The sequence below is a fragment of the Betta splendens genome, chromosome 14, assembly GCF_900634795.4.
Source record: "Betta splendens chromosome 14, fBetSpl5.4, whole genome shotgun sequence".
Lineage (NCBI taxonomy): Eukaryota > Metazoa > Chordata > Actinopteri > Anabantiformes > Osphronemidae > Betta > Betta splendens.
Window position 1 is genome coordinate 3,642,388 of NC_040894.2, and position 13,282 is coordinate 3,655,669.

Sequence of the window (13,282 nt, forward strand, 5' to 3'; positions counted from 1 at the left end):
GCTGGCATGAACGCGGCCCCAATGAGTGCGTGTAGGCTCAACGACTTTGTCCCAGTAAAACCAGGCCACGGCAGCATCTCCTTTGGGGAAGTAGGCAGAGCTTAAATCTGAATTCATATTAAGGGAGGATTACGCTAATATGAGGCCGTGGGGTTGGGCCGCAGCGCTGTTTACGCGGCGCATGCACGGGCTTCGTGTGTGGCGGCGGACGCTTCCCTCCCAGGATGCACGGCGCCGGTGCACGCCGCACCGCGCGCGCAGGGTCCAGCCATGATGATGCCTGTGTGTGTCAGAGCGTCACGCTGCTGCGAATGAAGGCTGCCATTTGTTTGTGCTTGGCCTGCACAAGGCGCTCGGCTGCCAAGGAGCGCTCGAGGAGAGTGGGGGAAGGAGGCTCGAAGGGGAGGAGGAGGAAGCATCCTCCATGTGCTTTCAGGTTAGCTAGAACCGTTAGCTTCCATTAAAAATGGCTCATTACTGATTACTAATGTTGCCGTTCAGGGACGGGAAAAGTCCCAGCAGAGACTCAGAGCCCGAAATGATTAATGTTCATAATTATTGGTTATTTAGTTAAACCCAAATTCTTTTATTCATAATTTATGAACTGAACCATGACTCAGAAATCTGAGGCTGAACCAACAGTGAATGATGTGAATCAATACAGTAATAATTCCCATAATCATGGGTTTGAGGCTCAGATCCTTCAAAAGATGAAATCTTGATTTTAGAAACAGAAATTTAACAACAGGAGAGATGTCAAGGAAATAGAAAATAAACATGTGATTAATTTAAGGCAAAAGGACATGCAGCGTATAAATATGCTCAGCAGTACATTGTAGACGGTGATCACTTATTTATTCAGAGCTGCGGAGGGAGCCGGGAGGATCAGGTTTCCTAATGACTAAACACACACCCACAGGCAGCCAATCCCACAGGCCAGGTCTCGCCGGCTCAATTGAATTACTGTTATTGTACACCCAGGACTGAGCCTGGGACCCCGCGTGCCCACCAGCCACGCCCTCTCTGTTTGCCCTGCACACAGACACACAGCATCGCACACAGCATCACACAGCAGCCTCACGAGCCGCGGCCCCGTCAGCACCGCTGCAGGCGCGGTCCCGTCATGGCCGTCGTTTACAGTCAGTATTGATCACCCGCTGCTCTGCTGCAGGCGCGCGCGCACACACACACACACACACACACACACACACACACAGGTAGGAGGGCGCATGCATGTACTACAGTAGAACCACTCACTCAGGGTTTGCTCACACACCCACATTCCTAAGATCTTAGAGCTCAGTTATTGATTTCTACTGGGATTGGAATCCCTTTTCCACATTACACTGCTCTTTATGCCTGGTGCTTTCTGCTCTCTCTCTTTTTCTTTTCCTCCGTCTTCATTCTCACACAAGTCACTTCATTGTTCGAACTAAATGGAAACGAGAAGATGAAGGAGGACGATGGAAATTTGCAAAACAAAGGTGCAGTTTTCAAAGAGGCAAACTCCAGTGAGCGATGAATTCATGTGCAGGCAGTGGAGGCTGCAAACGGTTTGAAACACAGCCGGTTCAGTGTTGCATAGAAACTCGCGAAGCACCCGATGAATAGGACATGCAGAATTAACAAATGAGGAGGTGAAGGAATCTGATAGACGTTTCACCAGCTCATTAGAATGAGTCACAGTGCAGATACTGTGTGTCTCCATCCAAACGGGAGAAGAAAACGAACAATGGACTTAAAGAAGTCCAGTCGTGTATTTATAGAGGAATCCTGCAATAGCATTGTCTTAATACGTGTATCATTTCCATACATCACGCTGCCAGAAATGAGCGAGCCTTGGCTGAGGACCAACTGTGCCATGGGAGTGAGCTGGTGGCCTGCTCAGCGCAGCGAGGGAGAAAAGAGGCTGGAAAAATGCGAGGGAGAATCACGGGAGTGGAGTGAGGAGGAGAAAGACGGAGGGACGAAGGAGAGGAGGAGATGCGGAGCTTATGTTGCTGCCATGGAAACCGGCGTCACCTTGGAGAGGGAGAGAACAGAACCACTCTGGGGAAAGACCCAACACACACACACACGCAAAAGTCATCCAACAAACACACTGTCATTTTTATTTAATTGACATAGACCTATTTTCTGGACAAGGGTTTGAATTTTTCTAGTCTTCGTCTAAAGCAGGTTCAGAAAACGATGCCGGAACCGCCGTAGACGTTCGATGGGTGTGCGTGAGCCTGTCTCCACAACTCACGTCCGGAAACTGCTCTAGTGAGCGTTATACAAATTCACCCCATACAGCTTGTGTTTCACATGACTCACACACTATGGGCATTAACATTTGCATTCAGGGACGGGGCTGAGAGTTGGGACAGCCTGCAGACCTCCGTGTGTCCTTGAAAGCACCGCGTGGTGTACAGTACAGTATGCATCCCTGCCCTCTGAATATGCACACTGTACATGTCCCATCCCCCTCATCTTACCCAGAGCCCCCCCCCCCCCATTCTGTAGTGTAATGCCTCATTCTATTCATTTTATGGGAATATAATTACAGTAGATGTTTGATTAGCTGTGCTTTGTATCAACTAAGTCTCACTTTCTGTTTAAGTCACTGATGAGAGAAGCCTATTCATGCATGGTGTAAAACTTCGTCTGAAATTATCCGTGCTTAATAACCAGGCCTGCAGCTAACAATTAACATTTGTTTTAAAATGTAAATGAACTGTATTAGTTTAAGATAACAGAGGAAAATGCACACCACCAGGAGACACGAGGTGGCAAATCAAAGGTCCAAATTGTGTCTTTAAACTTCTGACAGTTCTGGCATTTCTGAAAAAAATTCTCAACATACAAATTGTACCAGAATTCAGATTCATGCATTAATTATTTCATTTCATTTATCTTATTGTCACACTTGGCAGTCGGTCTCAGTTATAGCGTATTTTTAATGCTCTAATCCTCCTCTATACACAACAAATATTATGAATACACATTCAGAGCCGCTGTGTGGATGTTAGCGCCAGTAATGAAGGCGAAAATTCATTGCAGAAGCCATTTTGCTATTTATAGCACAGCATGTGCCAGAGACATGTGGCAGCAGATGCATTGGCTGCAGCAAGGACGTATAGCAAGAAGGAAGGTGACGACAGTGATGCTTCAGCACAGGCCTGGAAATATGGCTGTTAGCAGATGTAGAGACAGGGTGAGAAAATCCAACCGCGGTGGTGATTCTGCAGCAGCGCCACGTGCTCCGTGATGCTGCTGCACCCAGTTAATGTCACATCTGAACCGCATAACGTCCAACGTCCATCAGTTGAGTAGATTTTCTATTTTGGACAGATCAACTTCAATCCCCTCAGCCGTGCTGTTAAAAACTGGCAAGGCGCGCTCTGACCGTGCAGTCTGTGCAAATCAGCAAATCTCTGCAGTGACGGCACGAACGCCACGTTGGCTTACGGCACGTCTCTGGCTCTGTGGCTCTGTAACTGATCCTGGAACAGCGATGCCAGCCTGCACCGTGCGTGACTGCAGGCGCAGGTACGGAGGATGTGCGTTCCTCGCCCCAGACCGGGAGCTCACGTGACTCCATAAGTGGGAATCTCCTGCTGGATTCCCGGCAGCGCCCGGTCAGTAATGTGTTGGTCCTGCCTTCGCAGACGCATCGATCATATAAATGTGATAATAAAAGGTCAGCATCTGTTGACCCACGCTTTGTGGGAAGGGTTGTGGTCATGTGATAGGTGTCTACATACCTTTAAAGCTTTATTGATCCCATTAATGCATTTGAGGCCGCTATATCTCATTGAACAGTAGTGGCCATCATCTCCCTTTCATACTGTATGGACCTTATAAATCCACTTTCCATGTCTTTACTACTATCTTACATTTATTAGTGTATTCTTCATTGTCAGTAATGTAAGTTTGACCCAGTCATTATATGTAAAAGGATACAACTACAGCATTTTATTCAACCAATCTCACATTACTTTTGAGTATTAACTGTTTATTGTAAGATTTTAATGCAATCTGTGAAATGTAAGAACATGATCCACTGCATAGATTTATTTAGTCTCTTATGCAGAAATAGTTTGTAAACTGCAAAGAGACGGGGGTGACGTGAAATGGAGATGCTCTAGTTAACAAAGAAATGACTGCTGCAGAGGTGGAGGAGGTGAGATGGAGAGGAGAGGAGAGGAGAGGAGAGGAGAGGAGAGGAGAGGAGAGGAGAGGAGAGGAGAGGAGAGGAGAGGAGAGGAGAGGAGAGGAGAGGATCATGGAAAAAGTGAGGGGGAGGCAGGGGCAGGGCAACAGAAGGAGAGGCAGATGCTCGTGCCTCGGATGCTTGTGCGCAAATAATTATCCTGATGAGATTCACCGAGAGCAGCACGAAATTTCTCCGTTGTGGGGAATACCTCACGACGCAGAAAAGGCAGCGAGACAAAGGGTGATTAGGTTTTATATAAATATACCGTGGTGTAGGTGGGCTCGGCACGACGCTGCAGCAGCGCTTCTGCCTCGCTGCTTCCGCGCGTTCCCCCTCTCACCGTCGATGGCGTGAGAAAGTGGAGCCGCACTTTAAAGATGCATGAAGCAGCACATACAGAGTCAGTGGGAGACTGGGCGAGGGCGGAGAAGTCTCCAGACTGAACACCCGCCCCTCTGCTTCAGCACTGAGGAGGACAATGACCTGATAGTATGGACTCATGTATGTTGTATCTGTATATGTGTCAACATGGGTCTAAAACTCAGCATCCTGACAATCAGCTGATCAAAACCCTGAAACCCCATTGGCTGAGATCAGAAGGTAACACAGGGTGCAGTATGAGGTGTGTTGTGTTTGAGATTGAGTTTTGACGAAACTTCACAGCCAGACACACAGTTACACCTGGACGACAAGGCAGTAAGAAGATGGTCCACGCCTCACTCAGGAATAGGGTAAAAGCAATACGTACGCAAGCTGTTTGTTTTGAGATAAAGTGCTACATGATCATCATAATGGTGCAAACGGAAAGTTCAGCTCAGACTTGAAAACACGAAAACTGGAGGGGATTGAAAACAGTGTACTTCGGATCAGAACATCTCTGAAAACAGTGCTGGATCCTAAAGCCCCTCTCTCTCTCTCTCTCTCTCTCTCTCTCTCTCTCTCTCTCTCTCTGTCTCTCTTTCTTTTGATGCAGCTGATTTGTAGGTCATGTGTGAGCATCAGAAAGCGAGAGTGAGTGAGCGACGGGCTTTTACCCTCTAGTGGTGAGCCGGGGGAAAAACCTGTCAGAGATATTTAGGGGGAAAAAACAGAACGTCCAATTATTCCTGCTCAGTTGTGCATGGAGGCACTGACCCAGTTGGAAAACAGTTTCAGATTTCCGAATGTCATATTTTATTCACGAGCAAGTCTCATATGGTTAAGTGTGAATGGGGGGATAAGCTGTGCAAGTGTGCCGAAGTCCTCGCGTGTCTTTGGACTTCACTGTCACAGGTTGTGATGTCACTCCTCCACCACCAGGCCTCAGCAGATCAGACGCGGACGCATGTTGTATTAAACAGATACCATTTTAATTGTGTGGGTAAATTTGCACACAGGGTCCAAATTAGTTAAAACCGTTTGTATTCAGAGTTTCCATGAGTCCAACAACATTTGGAGACGGAGCCACTGATCCTGGAACAGAACAACCCTCAGGGGAGCACGGAAGCGGGAACAGAAAGCATATTAATGCCGTGTATCCAATCAAAATGAAATACACCGTGCCTCAACAGTTAGATTATTATTTCATATCAGAAACTCAGTGCTCCTGAGGTAACAGCCCCAGACCTTGACAAATGACTTGGCCCTTCCTTGGAGAGAGAGCCCTATTTTCTCCAACTTAGGAAAGTCCAGTGTGTTTGAGACTCGGGGTGCAGGAGATTTCAGTTTCATTAAAATCAGACTCGGAGCCGGTAAAGCGCTGAAGGCTACTGCATTCTTTGGGGATGAAGAGAGGGAAAGAGGTTGGCGCCCAGGACGGAACGCGTGCCCACACCAATGCAGATATGTCCCTGTTTAAAATACCCCAGCAGCAAACGCTACAGTCTGTTAGGAACCGTATAGCACAGCGTCTGCAGATGGACGGGTGCAGGAGGAAAATCAGTGTTAATCTCGTTGGCTGCAATTCAGCTTTTCATTTTCAGTGTTAATTAACATCAGTGAATACATGACAGTTGAGCATCAATAACAGCGCTCATCGACGCCGCATAGTGCCTTTTTTTTCCACACCTTCCATCACACTCGCACGCACACACACGCACACACAAACACACACAACATATGCTTAGAGAAATTTGCTTGGGCTCAGTATTTCACAGTTTTGCTTGTCCACGTTCAACACAAAAGCTGTGAGTGTGTATTTGGGAAACAGTGTCCCTGAGCGCACGCACGCGCGCGCACACACACACACACACACACACACACACACACACACACACACACACACACACACACACACACACACACACACACACAAATAATAAGAAAGAATTGAGCTGTTTCATTTTCTTGCTATTGAAAATTAAACAGGGAAATCTCTCAGCCTGAAAATACAAAGAAAGGAAAATACAGAGGAAGGGGAATAGAAAGAGGCAAAGACAGGGGAGTCGTTGGTGTTTAGAAAGGAGATGACACACGGGATTTTCTATTGTGCTTGTGCAGCCTCTCTGGAGATGGAAGTGTTTTAGCGACAGACTCATAAGAACGCTTGATTTGGCTCAGGAAAATCAGCCAGGGAGGATTTCTGCGGAGTGAAAGAGGAGGAAATAGACTTCAGTATTGACTCGAACAATGGTCAGGGGAGCGTTTCTCTTCTGCAAACAGTGATGCACAGTGTGGGAGAGATGTTTAATTTCAACAGCGGCATAATAATTTCATCATAGCTTTAAGCTCATGCATTTGGAATTCATAGAAACCACCACACCATCGGTTTTTACCTATTTACTTATTTACATTGTCTATACATAAAACATGGCGCAGCTGTTTCTCATTTTCAGTTTAAATTTCACCAAAAAGGCGACATCCACACAGATAACACTGTGTAAATAGAGACTTTAAACTCATATCCTGCCAGAAATGTCACGGATGTGTCACCGTGTTATATCGTTGGCTTTACGTGAACGTGCTGCTTCCTGAGCGTCACAGTCAAGGTGCAGCTCATAATATTAACACCTCTTTACGTCTCTGGGGGCAAAGCATCAAAGGTTGAAGGTAAATCTCGGTTGATTTATTCAAAATGTTGTTCACATTGAACATCGTAGTGAATCTAAAGCCTTTCTGTCACCTAGAAAGAATAATAGTGCTGGCGTTTGAGCACGAACACGTTAATGTTAGCAAAGCAGTAAGTATAATGAAAAGCAATGGCAGTTTGCTTCTTCAAAGTCTACAACTGAGTCGGGGAGTTTTCATATTTCTTAGTACTGATAAAATATTCGGGCATTTGTTAACTTAATTTTGACAGTTAGCTGAACGTGCGCGTCAGTTAAATGCTAGCTAGCTGGAGTAGCCTTCGCTAGCTAGCTTTAGTTAGATGCTAGCGCCAGCCGGAATAGCCTTCGCTAGCTAGCTGTAGTTAGATGCTAGCGCTACCTGGATCAGGGTAGGAAGCGTTATTTATTCTCTTAAAATGCTGGCTAAGTTTTTGATTGTAACTGCTAGATCAGATATGGTGCTAACTTTAGCTGTTTTTCGTGTGCTTTTGTGGAGTTAATTTGTTGCTCAAGTCAGAAATGGCTAAAGGTGCTACTCGCAAGGTCAAGGTGACTTTCCTTCGTCTAAAACGAAAACGTATTAACTTTTAGGCTAACTTAATCATTCAGGCCCACAGGTTGTGCGACATGGAAGACAGAGCGTTTAAGCGCAGGTCGGGACACTGGGCTGCTCGTTTGCGCTGCCAGGCGGACCATGATCCGAGCATCAGCCCTCGGGTCCATTTCCCAGACGATGTACCGGTTTGTGGCGCCGCTACTGATCACAGGTAAATGCGCTGCTTAACATTTTCACTGGTTTTCAAACTGAAAATGATTAGTTGCTAAACTGTGTTGCATGTCGATGTCATTTGATTTGTTCTTAAAATTTGAGCCTGTTGACTTTTTTGTTAACTCATAACTAGTAACATAAGATTTGCTGCAACAAAATGGGCGAAACTACCGTGGAAAGCTGGGGTGATCAGACAGTAAACGCAAATTCAAGTTCAAACCTTACTCAAATGTGTTTTTTGGTAAGACGTGACGGCCCTTTTTTGTGGTGGCTGCTTATTAGGAAGGTTTCAGAACAGGCAGGTGAGGAGCCTCTTGGCAATTGTGTCCAGTTCAAATGGGAACATTTCCAACCACTGTCACTTCCTGATGCTTGTTAATGAGGGCACGTATAGTTTCAGGCCAGTTGACGACCCAGTGGTTCGTTTGGTTCTGATGCTCGCTCTTTATTTTGTTTGAATCTGTGACAGAGCCCAAATGGAGAAGGCCTTCTTCAGCGATAAACCTGATTCTAGTGACGTGTCATCGGGAAGTGAGGTAAATAAATGGAAAGTGCTGTCAGGGAACCCAAAGCAAAGACGTTCAGGATATTAAGTTATGGTTTGTAAATTCATCTCTGTAGATGAGATGCTGTCAATTTCATTATTATGTAATTTGGTGTATTTTGTAAGTGACCTTCATAGAGAGATGATGTGAATTAGTTATGGAACTAAGTTGAATTTGCTATGAGTGGTGTTCACTCTTCCACCACCTTGCTGTTAACACAAACATGTATAACATTTTAAAGAAGCAGATCTGTGCATGTCCTCTAAAAAAAAGATCAAAAGAGGTTTAGTAGATTTAGTGGATAATTGGCTGTTTATTAGCCACAGCATTATTTCAGCAAAGTGGGGCTATCTGTCAGGACCCATCATGACCAAAACCTAAATTAACCAGAGAAGAAGAATACATTTTAGTAAGACGAAAGTCTTACTTCAAGTTTAACCCTCATTGGTTTTGCTTTTTGAAGGATGAAGATGAAGAACCAGCTGTTCTCTCTGTCCCTGGTATGTCCCCTCCCTTATCAACTGCCTAAGGAAGAACCTTGCTTAATTTACCCAATCTTGTGTTGGTCATATTTATTGCTTATCATTGTTGAGTTGCTGTTCAGAGCTATTTGTATATTTTTTTTCTGAAAAATGATCTAATTAAAAACTAATTTTATAATTAATTAATTAATTAATTAATTAATTTAAGAGATGCTCCAGACTGATTGAGGTCTCTGTAACTCTTTTAAAAACACTAGTACCAGCTGCGTTTATGTAATTACAGTTCTTGCAAGTTGTGTGTGTTAATTATCAGCTTCATCTATTGCTGCCAAATGTAAGGGAATATTTGAAGTTCAAGTAGACAGCAACAGATGGACAACAGGGCTGTCGGAAAATTACATGGGGGGAAATTAATTTCTGAGTGTACGTGGGCCTGAATTGAAAAGTTGTCTCTTCCTGAATGGTAGTGGTGTCAGTATGTTTCAAATCAATACTCTATAACGTTGTACATCCATTTTTATTGCTACCACTATACTGTCATGTTGTACTACAGCACCGCTATAGTTTTATTATAATAGGAAAATACTGTGAAAGAAAAATACAACAAACACAAAAATACAAGCACAGTGAGTAATGACTATTATTTGAAACTGCATTGTCACTGATATGCAAAATTAATACAAATCACTTGTCATTTGATTTCATTTATATTTTTTTCAGTCTGGCAAACTGATGAGCACAAGAATCACATGGCAGCAATAAGCAGTGACAAGTTTGACAGTCTATTGAAGGAGTTTCCAGATTTCCGTGGCTGCAAGAACTATATGGCAGCATTTGTCTTGACAAGAAGTAAGCTTCCTGTACATCTCAGTGAAATGTCCTATTTATCAGAAAACAAGTACAATTTGATGTTTTTATTGATAATTAATGCATTAATTAACAATGTACTACTAACGATAGTATCTTAAATACTAGTTGGTGGAATCTTAATTTACACAAAACCTTGCTAATAAAGCACTGGTTCTATAGAGGTGTTGGACACAGCGGGTCATCCATGTGAGCGGTACCAGCTGGTGGCTTTGGGAGCCGGTCGTTCAAGCTGCAGTAAGAGGCTTTGTTACAGTGGGACGATGGTCCACGACTGCCATGCCTTCGTCATCGCTAGACGAGCTTTGCTGAGGTATCGATACAATGAATAATCATCCTTTGACCTCTGAGTTACATGTTTATTATATTGCACTCCTACTGCTAGATCTCAGTATTTTTTTGGTTATTTTGATGTGGGCAGTTGTACAGCCAAGAAATTATTCTTTCGACTTAAAATCTCTAGACGTTGCCTTTTCTTTGTCTAAAGATGATAATGCTGCTCATCACCTGTTGGAGCTGGCGGTCTGTTTTGCTCACGTCTTCCACCGTTAGTTGTGTGTCTCCTGTGCTGAAAATGCTGGTGTGCTTCAAAGTGAGTGTGGTGTTTCCTGGCTTGTGTTCAGGTTTATCTACAAACAGCTTCTACTGTTCTTTGAAGCTGATCCAGAGGCCAAGGAGAGCTGTATTTTTGAGAGCAGTGGAGAGAGCCACCGGCTTCAGCTTAAACCAAAGATCAGACTGCATCTCTACTCGAATCATTGTCCTGAAGGAGCAGCCAAGAATTTTCACTTCATGTACAGCAGTCTGTTGTTGTTGTTGTTGTTGTTGTTGTTTTTTTTTAATTATTTACTTCTGTCTATGCTGTTAGCCTTAAGATTACAGTCTGGACACAGGCACCCTTTTGCTAGTAAACAATCTACTGAGCTTGTATATTGGCAAGGTTTCAAGTTTTGTAATTCAAAGTTTTTGTACCAACATCATTTTGTAATGACGTATAAGGCCCCAGACTGATGGAGTAGGTGATTATTATTATTATTATTGTTATTGTTATTATTATTATTAGTAGTAGTGGTAGTGCTGGTAGTATTAGTACTGAATTTTGAAGTGACGTCTAACTCATAAAATATATAATGTAATTTTCTCTTTAGGGGCCCTGGAAACTATGTCTTTTCTGCAATCAAGCTGCGGTATCACACCGATGGCCAGCTGGTGCCTGCAGACGAGCTTGACCAAGGCCTCTGGGGTGGCAGAGTCTGTTGCATGTCGGCCAGTGACAAGTTATGCCTCTGGACCTTCACTGGGGTCCAGGGTGCATTGCTGAGCCATTTCATCCAGCCGCTCTACATTAGCAGCATAGTATTAGGTAAAAAACCTCAAAGCTGATATTTGTTACACAACTGATTTGCTGGACATGTTTAGTGAAGTTTGAGAAATAGTTATATATTTACTAATGAACAAGATGTGTCATTGAGCTTTAGAAATACTGCAAGAACTGAGCTGTGCCAGCAGCTTTTTCATACTAACATCCACATGTAGTATAGGTAAAATTATATTAAGGATAAGAGCAAAAATTAATGTTGCTGTGTTCATTAAGGGGGGCCGAAGCTCCTTAACAAGGAAGTGCCTGATGTCATCAACAAGCGACTGCATAATGGATGGGAGGACTGTTTGCCACTGCCCTACAAGAAACACAACATCCTCTTTCTCTGTGGGGACTACGTGGGACCAGCTGTGGCCTCTATGCAGCACAATGACCTCAGCATCAACTGGAGCCTCGGAGACAAGGACATTGAAATTCTGGACAGTAGTAAGGGACTCATTGTTAATGGGTAAGCAGCATCTGCTCAATACAAGGAATTTACTTTCTACGTATCGTCTTGTATAATTTAGCAAACGTAAGACGTGGAGAAACGTGTCATAACCCTGCAGCATACCACGCTGGCCCCAGCATAGCTTACCTTTACACTGTAGCGGCCAAGTCCAGGGATAAAGACGAAGTGCTGGCAGAGCCTGATGAAGTTTTCTTGTTCCGCAGCCTTAGTGGTGCCTGGGGCTCCTGCCATGTCTTAGCTCTGGCGCTGTAGAAAACTCCTGATGTCCAGTTGGAGTGCGACATGGACGCTGCCTCACTGGAGGTGCTGTTGTCCTTGAGCAGGCATTCCAGACAAAAATAGATTGAAGGTCCTGCTCGGCACCAAGTTATGCTGCATATTTCAGCCTCTGTCCGAGTGCCTCAACTATTTCATGTAGCCAGGGTGGGTTGAAGTGTCAGCATGGTCCAAACAATAAACTCTAAATGGATCCAGAAAAGAACAGGATGGTCCCAAATACAAGACAAAGTGTGCAGGGGGATGTAATAGAATGGCAGCAACTCCTACTTTTTTTGCCAAATGAATTCTGTTGCTGCAATATTGCTTACGATCCACTTTGTTTCCCAGCTCTCCCTTTGTGAGTGGGCCTAGTTTCTCCAGCAGACTATGCAAGAGAGCTCTCTATAGCTATTTCCTGCGTGTTGCAAAGCTGGGTGGGCATAGCAGTCTGCTGGAGCTTCCCACCTACCACAGTGTCAAGGTGAGTATGTGTTAAGATAATTCTGGTAACTTCTTGCACTTTGCCAAATAATGCAATGTAAATCGATTTTGTGTGTGTGTGTGTGTGTGTGTGTGTGTGTGTGTGTGTGTGTGTGTGTGTGTGTGTGTGTGTGTGTGTGTGTGTGTGTGTGTGTGTGTGTGTGTGTGTGTGTGTGTGTGTGTGTGTGTGTGTGTGTGTGTGTGTGTGTGTGTGTGTGTGTGTGTGTGTGTGTGTGTGTGCGCGCTACTATATTGTAGGTTTTAGACAAATTTGATGCATGTTAGGTTTGTCTGTTCTTTAAGGAGGAAGCTGCTCTCTACCAGACAGTCAAACAACTCGTCAGAAAGCAGTTTCTGAAGGAGTACGCTGGGCTTTGGAAGCCAAAAACGCTGGTGGATTGCTTTAGTGCTTGAGCGCTTCCACAATTTGTTCATGTTCTGTAGATTTTCATCTTCAATTTTTCATTCTTAAATTTTAGTTTGCTGAGTGTTGTAATTACTGCTAATGGTAATATTTGTTTGTTGCATATTGTTATACATGGCATCTGTGTGTTTGAGTTTGTATAGGTGCAAAAAACAAATAAACAAGACTCTACAGTTCAGCCCATTTTCCCTGGCGAATGATTTCTTGGAGGTTTACAACATTCTCTCTGCCATGATAACAGCCAAGCAGGTTGTGTTGATGTACAGCAAATTATTCAGCCGAGACCCACAGCAGATCTGGTTCGGTGTCAGATGGCCACGTCAGAAGCTGAAGACTAAAGATGTGGTGAGAATTTCAAGGTTAGATTTCTCCTGTGTTTTTAAATGAAACCCTAAACATTC

The 13,282-nt window shown here is 44.2% G+C and overlaps 1 protein-coding gene across 5 annotated transcripts; it reads left to right on the plus strand.

The window, feature by feature from the left end:
* The first annotated feature begins 6,702 nt into the window (after positions 1-6,702).
* On the plus strand, positions 6,703-13,059 carry adad2 (adenosine deaminase domain containing 2). Of its 5 annotated transcripts, none has more exons than XM_055514605.1 (11): positions 6,703-7,225; positions 7,834-7,991; positions 8,463-8,529; positions 9,002-9,038; positions 9,741-9,869; positions 10,050-10,200; positions 10,511-10,681; positions 11,036-11,250; positions 11,482-11,716; positions 12,326-12,458; positions 12,743-13,059. In XM_055514605.1, the coding sequence occupies exons 2-11, from the start codon at positions 7,852-7,854 to the stop codon at positions 12,869-12,871; spliced, it is 1,407 nt and encodes a 468-aa protein (XP_055370580.1). In that variant the 5' UTR covers positions 6,703-7,225; positions 7,834-7,851; the 3' UTR covers positions 12,872-13,059. The 5 variants fall into 5 exon arrangements, with proteins under 5 accessions (XP_055370580.1, XP_055370579.1, XP_040929624.1 ...); XM_055514604.1 differs by having other exon boundaries at positions 7,219-7,355; XM_041073690.1 differs by having other exon boundaries at positions 7,219-7,355; positions 12,761-13,059.
* The last annotated feature ends 223 nt before the right edge of the window (positions 13,060-13,282 follow it).

What these genes read in the sequence shown, in the direction of transcription:
- adad2 (XM_055514604.1), top strand. Translation starts at nt 7,251, where the DNA reads ATGTTGTTCACATTGAACATCGTAGTGAATCTAAAGCCTTTCTGTCAC. An exon ending in ACGTGTCATCGGGAAGTGAG is followed by an intron (nt 8,530 to 9,001) that starts GTAAATAAATGG and finishes TGCTTTTTGAAG; the next exon opens with GATGAAGATGAAGAACCAGC. An exon ending in CCACCTACCACAGTGTCAAG is followed by an intron (nt 12,459 to 12,742) that starts GTGAGTATGTGT and finishes GATGCATGTTAG; the next exon opens with GTTTGTCTGTTCTTTAAGGA.